At 32.3% G+C, this 10,917-nt stretch overlaps 1 protein-coding gene and 1 pseudogene across 1 annotated transcript; one reads left to right on the top strand and one right to left on the bottom strand.

Annotated features, from left to right (window-relative positions):
* Positions 1–5,440: 5,440 nt before the first annotated feature.
* On the bottom strand, positions 5,441–7,983 carry LOC102585361 (glycerophosphodiester phosphodiesterase protein kinase domain-containing GDPDL2-like). Its single transcript, XM_015304519.1, has 4 exons — positions 7,018–7,983; positions 6,860–6,892; positions 6,752–6,781; positions 5,441–6,612 (listed from the first exon to the last, which is right to left on the bottom strand). The coding sequence occupies exons 1-4, from the start codon at positions 7,826–7,828 to the stop codon at positions 5,471–5,473; spliced, it is 2,016 nt and encodes a 671-aa protein (XP_015160005.1). The 5' UTR covers positions 7,829–7,983; the 3' UTR covers positions 5,441–5,470.
* A 74-nt stretch (positions 7,984–8,057) lies between these two features.
* On the top strand, positions 8,058–10,142 carry LOC102586033 (probable receptor-like protein kinase At1g67000; annotated as a pseudogene).
* Positions 10,143–10,917: the final 775 nt, after the last annotated feature.

Consider the following 10,917-nt stretch of genomic DNA (forward strand, 5'->3'; position numbering starts at 1 on the left):
TGAAACACACATATACATACAATCAATATATATATATATATATATATAATAGGGGGTGGGGTGGGTTGGGGGGCTAGGGGTAAAAAGGGAAATTTGGGTAAAGAAGAAAGAAGGTGGTGGGGGCCTGTTATAGACGCGTGGGAAGTCAAGGAGACAAGTAGATTTATTTTTTTTATATTTTTTTTGGTGTGTTGATCTTTGCATTATGTTTGGTCAAACTCCTATTTACTCATAAAAAGTCCCTACTAATTGGGAATTTCACACTTTTTTGACTTTTTTTTAAAAAAAGTTTTGGATTAGCAAGATTTTTTTAGCTCACTCATATTGACTAGAGTTTTTAACTCAATGCGTTTTAACATGTTTTATCGTGAGTCGAGAATTTATTAAAAATAATTTTTTTTATTTTTTTCATCTTTGAGATAGAGGTAAGGTTTTATGTTTTTTTTGTTTTTTTCAAATCACACTTTGTGGAACTACACTATATATTGTATTTTGTTGTTTTTGAGTCCTCTTTGCTTTTTTCATATCACACTTTGTGGAACTACACTGTATGTTGTTGTTGTTTTTGAGTCCTCTTTGCTTTTTTCAGATCACACTTCGTGGAACTACATTGTATGTTGCTGTTGTTTTTTTAGACCTCTTTGCTTTTTTCAGATCACACTTCGTGGAACTACACTATATGTTGTTGTTATTGTTATTTACGTCTCCTTTATCTTGTCTAGAGATTTTAACTCAATGAGTTTTAAGAGTCGTGGATCGAGAGTCTATCGAAAACAGTCTCTTTATTCCATGTACCTTTGAGTCTCCTTTATCTTGACTAGAGTTTGAGTTTTAAGACTTTTCGTCGTGGGTCGAGAGTTTATCGAAAACAGTCTCTTTATTCCATTTACCTTTGAGATAAAGGTAAGGTTTGTGTCCCCATTACTTTTTTCATATCACATTTTGTGGAACTACACTGTATATTATTGTTGTTGTTGAGTTTTAACACTTTTGTTTACGTCTCCTCTACTTTGACTAGAGTTTTTAGCTCAATGAGTTTTACCACCTTTGTCTTGAGCGGAGGATCTAACGGAGATAGAACCTCTACTTTACTTCTAAGATTAAATTAAGATATGTGTACATCTACTTTTCTTAAATTCCGCTTATTTCGATTCAGATTCTTTACCTCGTTGACCGACATTACAATAGGTGTATGAGTTAGGGAGCGACTACTTGATTTTTACTCGAGATTACAACTGATTATGTTGTTATTATTATTGGTATTATTAAGCTTTAAAACTTTTGTATTTTTGTATATGTAATCTTCTAGAAGTATATAGTTTTTTGGTTAGTTCAAAGTTTAGATAGATATATAATATTGACTTGTTCTTCAAAGTATACTTGCTTAGGTCCCTATAATTCATACACAATCTCCATGTTTCATACATAGTGGCTTTTTAAAATGATTTTGTGGCAATTATTTAATGATAATAAAAAATATGATATTTATTATTAACATTTTATATAAATGTCGTTAAAGGCTTTAACGACTCTCGATATAATGACATTAATTTAATCGTCGCTAAATAGTTTTGTGACAATAAATATTATCATTAAAAGGGAAATTTATTATCACTAAATACCTCATTGGTATAATGAAGTAATTTACCAGATAAATATGTACTCCCTCCGTCCCTATTTAGTTGTCCACTTTAGAAATGACTCACAAATTAAGGCAACAATGATTAGCATAGTGAAGTTACAATTTTATCCTTATAGTACAATCTACAATTCCAAAATAAATTCATTCAAGATAACTAATCAATGTTGGGAAGTTCATAGGTTTATTTACTTTATTTAAATAAGGGTATAATAGGAAAAAAATTGTTGTCCTTTCTTGATTTGTCAAAATAGACAACTAAATAGGGACAACTAAAAGAGGAAATATGGACAACTAAATAGGGACGGAGGGAGTACTACTTAATAGCTTTCATTAATGATTGCAATTTGTATAATGAAGTAATTTATAGTAAATGAGAGACATATACAAGTTAGTACAAATTAAATTTGTTACACAACATTTAATTACTTGACTGAATAAATTAACTAAATAACTCTCATAATCACCTTTGATTGACATGGGAACTAATTAGTAACTAGCTTCATTAGAAGAAAATAAAGATATATGGTGATTTAAGGGATTTTTTTCGACAATCATGATCTATATCGACATAAATTATAATAGTCAAAATGTCATGTACTTTACTAAAGTTCAATCGTATCGTGTGATAACAAAATATTTTAATTAAAATATTGAAGAAAAATTATAATTTTGAGAAGAAAAAAATCAAAAGATTAATAATGAAGACCATATTGACATGTTTACAAAGTTTCTTTCATTTACTACGTCCAAACATTGCTTTAATTGAAGTGGAGAAAGGATGACTTGACTAGTTGTTAAGTCAAATAATTTGGAAAACTTGTAGTCTCTTTTTCATATTATATTTAAATTTTAGTTTTTTTTCGCTTTGTGTTTGAAATTATATCAGGGTCTCATTAAATTTGGATTTAATTTGCATCAGAAAATCTCATATTGAGAATAAAAGTGCTCTTTAATAAAGGCGACTTCGTTTAAAGTTGAAATTTTAATTAACATGAATGAGTAATTATCATACTATCACGTCTGATGGTATATTTCTTAAAATTTATTATAGTAGTTTATTTATATGGCCTTCAAACTTGACCTTGGCTTTGGTTATGTCATGTTCTTCTTTCTACTTTGAATTTTTCCAAGTTGATTTAAGTCTTTAATGTAACTGCTCCAAACAATTAATGACCTTTGAAATTTTAATCTTTCGTTTTGAAATCCATACACATTAAAAAAATTGTCTCTTCATGAGATTGATGATTAGTCGAGAAAGCAACAATGACATATTCAGTATAATTTTGTAAATAAAAATTTGAAAAAAAAATAATAAATACGCAAATTTTATTCTATTTTTAAAAAAAATAGAAAAATTATTTTCGATGAACTCTCTTCAAAAAGGAAAGATTCCATCTAAATGGGGTCCTTATTTTTGTATTCAATTTAGAGATTCACAAATCCTATTCTTGAATTATATATTAGAAATATAGAGTTTTTTATATTTCAAAGAATATTTAGAGGGGGTATTTAATAGGAAGAACAATATTTTAAACACTTGATTTCTTCCACAACCCTTATACTACTATAGTTGATTCCTTCCACAACTCTTAATTGTACATATTCATCATCATTCACATCATTAAAAAATAAAAGATCTTAATTATACGATATTTAGATTCATATATAGTATTTCAATATTCTAATATGCATTCAAATTCAGATAATTTTAATCTTAATAAAAATAAATTATTTAAACTTTCACTTTATTAGTGAAGATTCGATTCTTCGCCTTGTAATCTTCTTTTTTCATCTTCCCTTCCCATGCCCACAATTTTAAAAGAAAAGAAAGGACCTAAATGAAAGGTCAATAGTGCATATAATATAACCATATAATACCTCCCTTTGTTCCAAGATAATTTTACGATATTTTTCTTTACCAAAAAAAGGATATTTTTTATTATTCAAAATTGCTTAGAAAGAGAATATATATATTTTTTAATAGAAAGAGCAATGTGTTGACCAATCGAACTCTCAACAAAATATTTGACATAAACAATTTATTGACCAATTAAATGCATATATTCTGCTTTAATAAGGTCAATATCAACCACCCAATACAGTCTTGATTCCTGATAATAAAAAAAAAAAAATTAAAATGACTTTTTAAAAAAAAAATATTTAGTCCAACATATCACTTTGCATTCATATAGTCATATTTTTAGTTTACACTCATATAGTAAAAAATAAATAAATCTTGCAATAGTATTTATATTTATATGATTATATAATCAATGTATCTATTTTGTATAAAAATGTATTAATCTTGTATAATAATTTATAAAAGTGTCTAACACATCACTAGCCACGCTACGGTTTTCAATTACTACTTTTCTTCAAATTATGTCCAAATTTTCACCAAATGATTTCAAATTTTGTAGACAAGCTCCTTAAACTATTTTCATGTCCAAACAACATCCTCTCCAAGTTTAATTTCTACTAGAAGTCAAATTTGAAATTTAATCTCTTTTTTTTCAAACCTTTTTAACTGTGATAAATTATCTTTTTATCACTTATATCTTACAAAATTAATACTCTAACCACGATTTGAGCTATAATAAGCACAATAACAAATCAAGTATGTATCATTCAAGAGACGGATATGTTAAATTAAAGTAGATAAATATGAAAGCAATCTAAGTTTTGAATTATATACCGTATGAATCAATTTGAGTAAGAGCTAAAAAAACATGACTCGTTTTGATTATAAATTTGAATCAAGTGATTGAGAATGTATAAATATTTATCATCCAAATATAAAGGTGGAAATATATTTGAAATTGTAAGTTGAATAATTCAAATATGAATTATTCTTCTTATAGGATATATTATTTGACTACATTTGAATTATTATTCTCTTGCAGAATATTATTAATAGATTTTGTGGACGGTCTCTTTGTTGATTTTCAATGTCTATTTTTAGATAATTTGGACATTTTCGTTTTTGGCTTGATTTTCAGTTTCTTTTTATAAAGGGGAAATAATGGGTTTTAGTCTCTCTGTTATTTGACTATGCACATTTAATCTTCAATTATTTGAAGTGTGTGATTTTGGTCCTTGAAGTTAACAAAAGTTAACTATTTAACAAAATGATTATTTGATTAGGGTTTATATAAATTATATTTTATATATTTTTAAAAAATATACAATTAGAATGATTATTTTAAATATATAAATTGATCTCATTTGGTTCTCTGTTTGTTCTGTTTTTTATTCATTAGCAACTCATCCTTCCTCACTTTTTCAATGGTTACTAATCAAGGTCAAATACGATTACATTGAAAGGGTTTAGTAGGTGGACATGCTCTTTAAAACTATCAATGGTGTCCTAACAACTTTCGGTCTTTAAAATATTTAACATTTAATTTTTATTAAATTTAAAAAAAAATTATACACATAATTCTTCAAACATTTATAATCATCAACCCTTCAATTTATTTTATTTTATATATTTTAAAATAATCATTTTGTTAAATAGTTAACTTTTGTTAACTTCAAGAACCAAAATCGCACACTTCAAATAATTGAAGGTTAAATGTGCATAATCAAACAACACACTGACTAAAAACTTCATTGAGGATCATTCTTTTAGAACCTGCACTCTCACCCCTTTAAACTAATCACTTCAGGTTACATATTTCATCAAACATTTTCAGTTTGTGATAGATTCAAATGATTGCCACAAATTGTGATGGTTTGGTATGTCACAAACTTAATTTTTTTTAGAAAAAAAAATCATAAAATTTATTATGAACTCGACAACACGAATTTTGTACATAATGTGTGATATCAAGCAACAATTACATCTATTTTTGCAGAATCAGAACAACTCTCAAGCAACTTCACAGACTCAGTAGAGCTTATTGAAGAACTAATTAGATTGAATTCCAATGAACATGGTACCCGCGATTCAGAAGGCCTGGGAGGCGTTTGCAATGCTTGTAATTCGCCTTCAAGCATTTCCACTACTTTAGTCATTGAGGGACGATCAAGTGGATTCATTTGTATGCACCACAAAGCAACTAAAGTCAGCTTCTTTATGTCTTCATGTGTCTCGTCTAGTACTTCAATCTCCTTTCCGTTGTCGAGTTGATCATAAATCCAATGTGGGAAGTACTGGCTTGACACATCCTCTCTGGCTGCCAAGTTTGTTTTCAAGCCTACGATATCAATGAGTAACATTCCAAAGCTATAGACATCTGCCTTATAAGATATTGGACCAATGCTTCTGTTGATCAACTCTGGAGCTACATAGCCAATTGTTCCCCTGGCTGCTGTTAGAGTAACAATGCTCTTATCTGCGGGGTATAATTTTGCAAGACCAAAATCAGATAGTTTTGGAATGAAATTCTCATCCAAAAGTATGTTGTGTGGCTTGATATCAAAGTGTAGAATCTGAATGTCACAACCTCGATGCAAGTATTCAATACCTCGAGCAACTCCAAGAGCAATTTCAAACTTTCTGTCCCAACTTAACAGTTGATCAGCTCCTTCTTCTTGAGATGTGATGTACTTTTCAAGTGATCCGTTAGGCATGAAGTCATACACGAGAGCACGCTTACATCTCTCAGCACAATAGCCAATAAGTTGTACTATGTTAACATGATGAATCCTCCCAATTGTGGCAACCTCGTTGATGAAGTCTTGCCCATCAGCTTTGGGCTTGCTCAATATCTTCACTGCTACATTAGGACCACTTTGAAGCTTACCTTTATATACTGAACCATAACCTCCTTGGCCTAGTTTCTCTTTAAAGTTCCTAGTCATCTTTCTTATGTTGGAGTTGGAATATCTAATGGGCGCGAAATTGTTCTCACCATGCAGGAAACTTTCAATTGCATCATAAATAGACAAATGTCTTCTTCGTAACTCAATCATTAGAAATACAACTATGAATGGAAATAGAATGATTCTTGCCACGATGCTAAACCCTGTGTACAACCATCACAAATAAGCAAGAAAAGTTTGTGAATGGTTAAATTAAAAATTCAACCACCAACATCTGCACCATCATTTTGACATTAGAATAATTTCTAGTAATAAATTTGAAAGACGAAAGGTGTGACTTACCAGCTATGGGAAGTATCCAAGGGATGATTTCTGCAAAATCACCAACAATCAATAATTTAGTTAATTTAACTTGCAACGATACCATTATATAAAACCAGAATTGCTTACTTGCAAGAATGCGGAGAACGTGTTTTTGATCAACTTGATTGTGGTCATCCAAAGAGAAAATACAGAACCGAAAAAAGAAAAAAAACAGTTAAGACTTGCACAAAAAAAAATGCTAAAAGTGTCTTATATTCTAAGTATGACATTGGGAATGTGCTTACCACACAACGTTTTGAAGAATCTAAAATTGTAAGCTTTGCAGCTGCGATCAACATAATGAACATCAGTTGAATTTTCACCTTCACATCTATATGGATAGGAGGAGTACTCGCAATAAACTTTTCTAAACCATGAAAGCTCAAATCCATATGCCAAAGCATTATGCAAACTTAAAATAGAAATGTTGGCATTTGCATCCTGAATACGCCATGAAGTCATTGACATGAGGTTTACACTACACCCGACTTTCAAATCGGATGGTGATAATTCAGCCATGGTTGCATATGTGTGTCCTTTAAATAAATCAGAAGAAACATTGGAAGCATAACTCCTGTTGAGACAATTAGTGATTTCCACAAAATCTGGAGAATTTAAGGCAAATGGACAGCTGAAGAGAGTGATTGGTACTGTTAAATGAACAAAATTAGGCCTAATAATAAGATCAAAACCAAGAGGGATAGTGTAAAACGTAATCGAATTCTGAGGAAGAGAGCAGATAACTTGGTCTCTTATACCAGGATCAACAAGGCGGATAGTGGAGTTAGCGTAATTGATGGCTTGAACATAGTAGTTCAGTGATCCATACCAATTATGTGGAAATATTGTGAATATGGCGCGATTTCCTTCACAGCTCAATTCATAATTTTCATCGCCGCAGTGCTTTGGATCACTTTTCAATCTAAAGGGATAACTGATGTTACGAATATTCCCACAACTAGAAGGGACACACTGCTCTGTCTGTTTTGCAAATGGGGTTTCTGAGAGCTGTATGAAGATGAGGATTGTAAGAAGAATCATGGTTCCTCCAGACATTATATTTTTATGGGGTATTTCCCTCTTCTCTGCAAGTTAGCAGTCAAGAAGATCTAGCAACCAATTCTAAAAGAACAATGGCAAGTCTTCATGAAGCCTAGTAAGTCAATCGTGTAAGGAAGTCAACATATCTCTCATAGTCAATCTTGGAGGCACAAGACTTTTCTTGATAAAAGAGTGGAAAAATCAAACCATTAAATGAAAGAAAAATCCATACAGAGAGTAACACATCTTTAGATCATATATTGATAAAAACAAATTAGCTGCTGCCTCCCAGGTTTGGGGCGTGATAAACTTGGTATCAGAGCACGTCGTGTCATAGGGAGTGTACAAGCCGTGTCAGTCGAGATGACCATCTTTTTCCTCTTGCACTTGCTTTTCATCACCATGGTATTGTTGGCTATGGTTGGTGATGGAGCATATGATTGCAGTGAGTCCAGGTGTGGAAGTGATGGCCCTAGCATTCATTTTCCCTTCAGGCTTCACCACCAGCCAGAATATTGTGGTTATCCAGGCTTCGAGTTATCTTGTGACCGTAAAAACCAAACCATACTCACACTTCCCAATTCACTTATACTATCTGTTGGAGAAATTGATTATATGTCTCAACAGATTCTCCTTTATGATCCTGAACGTTGTCTCATTCTTAAGCTATTGCACCTTAATTTATCAGCATCTCCTTTCTCCTTCACTGTTTATGAACCTTATCTTACACTAGGTGATTTTTCGATTTTCAAATGTTCTGGTATGCCTGCAGATTATCAGAACCAATATCCAGATTGTGCCTCTGACAAAGCAATATTTGCTGTTCACTACTCTTTGAATTCACTCCCCCCTACAACTTGCAAAAAGATTCATGAAATTCCGTCAATTCCCTTCGATACAATTAACAGTTATATAAGTCTCAGTTGGCTTAATCCAATCTGTAAATACTGTGAAGGTCTTGAAAAGGATTGTGGCTTCAAGAACTATACTAAACAACTGACTACTCAGTGTTTCGATCGACCATTTACTACAAAAGGTATTGACAAACTTTTCTTTAATGCCATTATCATGTACTTCTCTTTTCCATAACAAAAAAATTGTGTTAATTCTGGCAGGCACAGTAAAGGAACCACTGATTGCAGGTGGAGTTATAGGTCTCATTCTTTTGGGAATAATTATTATGGCACTTTATGAGTGTTATAGCTCAAGCAAAATTGAAAGAGAGAATCAAGTCAGAGTTGAAAAGTTTTTGGAAGACTATAGAGCTCACAGACCGACTAGATATACTTATGCAGATATTAAGAAGATAACAAATCAGTTTCAGGAAATATTGGGAGAGGGAGCTTACGGGATTGTTTATAAAGGAACACTTTCGAATGAAATTCATGTTGCTGTAAAAAGTTCTCAATGATTCCGAAGGAAATGGGGAAGAATTTATTAAATGAAGTTGCAGCAATGGGGAAAATCCATCATGTCAACGTGGTTCGCCTAGTTGGCTTTTGTGCTGATGGAGTTAGAAGAGCTCTAGTGTTTGAATACTTGCCAAATCAGTCACTTGACAAGCTCATTTTTCCGACAAGTTTCAAAGATAATATCACCCTTACTTGGAAGAAGCTTCATGATATTGCTATGGGAATAAGCAAAAGGGTTAGAGTATCTTCATCAAGGATGTGACCAACAAATCCTTCATTTCGATATCAAGCCTCAAAATATTCTGTTAGACTATAACTTGAACCCAAAGATCTCTGATTTTGGTCTTGCCAAGTTATGCTCAAAAGAGAAAAGTGTTGTCACTATGACTGAAGCTAGAGGAACCATGGGTTATATTGCACCAGAAGTGTTGTCAAGCAATTTCGGAAAAGCGTCTCATAAATCTGATGTCTATAGCTTTGGAATGATGCTACTTGAAATGGTTGGAGGGAGGAAGAATTTTGATGCAAAGGTGGATACTTGCCAAATGAACTTTCCCGAGTGGATTCATCAGCGGCTGAATCAAGGAGAAGAGTTGAAACTCAGGATTGAGGAAGATGATGATATCATAATTGTAAGGGAAATTGGCGGTTATAGGACTTTGGTGCATCCAATGGAATGCGATAGATCGTCCATCCGTCAAAGTGGTTACTCAAATGCTAGAAGGAGATGGAAGCAATCTAACTGTTCCTCCCCCTTTTACAACAAGAAACACCACTCACGTTGGCCCTTCTACGCAAGAGTTGACGGTAATATCAGAACTAGAATGAATGGAAGCCTTAATTATGGAATAACTCCTGCATCTAAAGTTGTAATGTCAAAGTCAGTACAAGTGGAAGTCTGAATTTTGGTATTTTCATTAGTTATGTGTTTTATGTTTAGCTGCTACTTTCGCAACTCTTTTCCATCCAAAATATGTATTGTCATTCTGTCATGATTCTAAACTCAACACTCTCTTAAAATTATAGTTGTTACATATGCAACATCCTAAGGGGTCGTTTAGTTGGCCGCATCAGCAAAATGATCCTAGTATATTATAATACAATGTTTGATTAGCCGCACAACAAAGATGATCTCCGCCATAACTAATAATATAATTACCTTAGAATTTACCCTATTCAGAGAAAACAACTACTACTACAAAGAATTTGCAAAAGGTGTACAAGTATCTACAAAATTATCATTAAATTTATGTGCAGAAAGTATCAGATACAATTCATAGATGCCAAAGAAATACCTGAAAATTGTCTCCACGGGTGTGTAGCCTTAACAATATTTCTTGACTTCAAGGAGGATATGCCCGGATCAAACTGTAATTGATGTGGGAGACCTCGAGTTTTAGGTATTGTAGCAATCAAATAATACAATTCCATAGCAAGGAGACAACACTCCACTTCCTTAAGGTTAAGCATAGACCTCGAGTTTCAGGTGTGTAGTGCAAGCACCAGAATACATTGGAACAAGGCTGGCACCAGAAAAGCTTTCCAGATTGTACACTGACCTTTTAGAGTCATTGCAAAAGTAACATAATCTCTTTATTGGACGATGTTGTTACGTCTAAGGAGAGGCAGCCTATACCAGTGTAGGCATGGCTATATGTTGGAATGGTAGCAACAGGGGAATATTAATGCATA

Source organism: Solanum tuberosum, unplaced genomic scaffold, assembly GCF_000226075.1.
Source record: "Solanum tuberosum cultivar DM 1-3 516 R44 unplaced genomic scaffold, SolTub_3.0 scf00559, whole genome shotgun sequence".
Lineage (NCBI taxonomy): Eukaryota > Viridiplantae > Streptophyta > Magnoliopsida > Solanales > Solanaceae > Solanum > Solanum tuberosum.

What these genes read in the sequence shown, in the direction of transcription:
- LOC102585361 (XM_015304519.1), bottom strand. Translation starts at nt 7,828, where the DNA reads ATGTCTGGAGGAACCATGATTCTTCTTACAATCCTCATCTTCATACAG. An exon ending in ATTCTTCAAAACGTTGTGTG is followed by an intron (nt 6,893 to 7,017) that starts GTAAGCACATTC and finishes ACCACAATCAAG; the next exon opens with TTGATCAAAAACACGTTCTC. An exon ending in TTGGATACTTCCCATAGCTG is followed by an intron (nt 6,613 to 6,751) that starts GTAAGTCACACC and finishes GGTTGTACACAG; the next exon opens with GGTTTAGCATCGTGGCAAGA.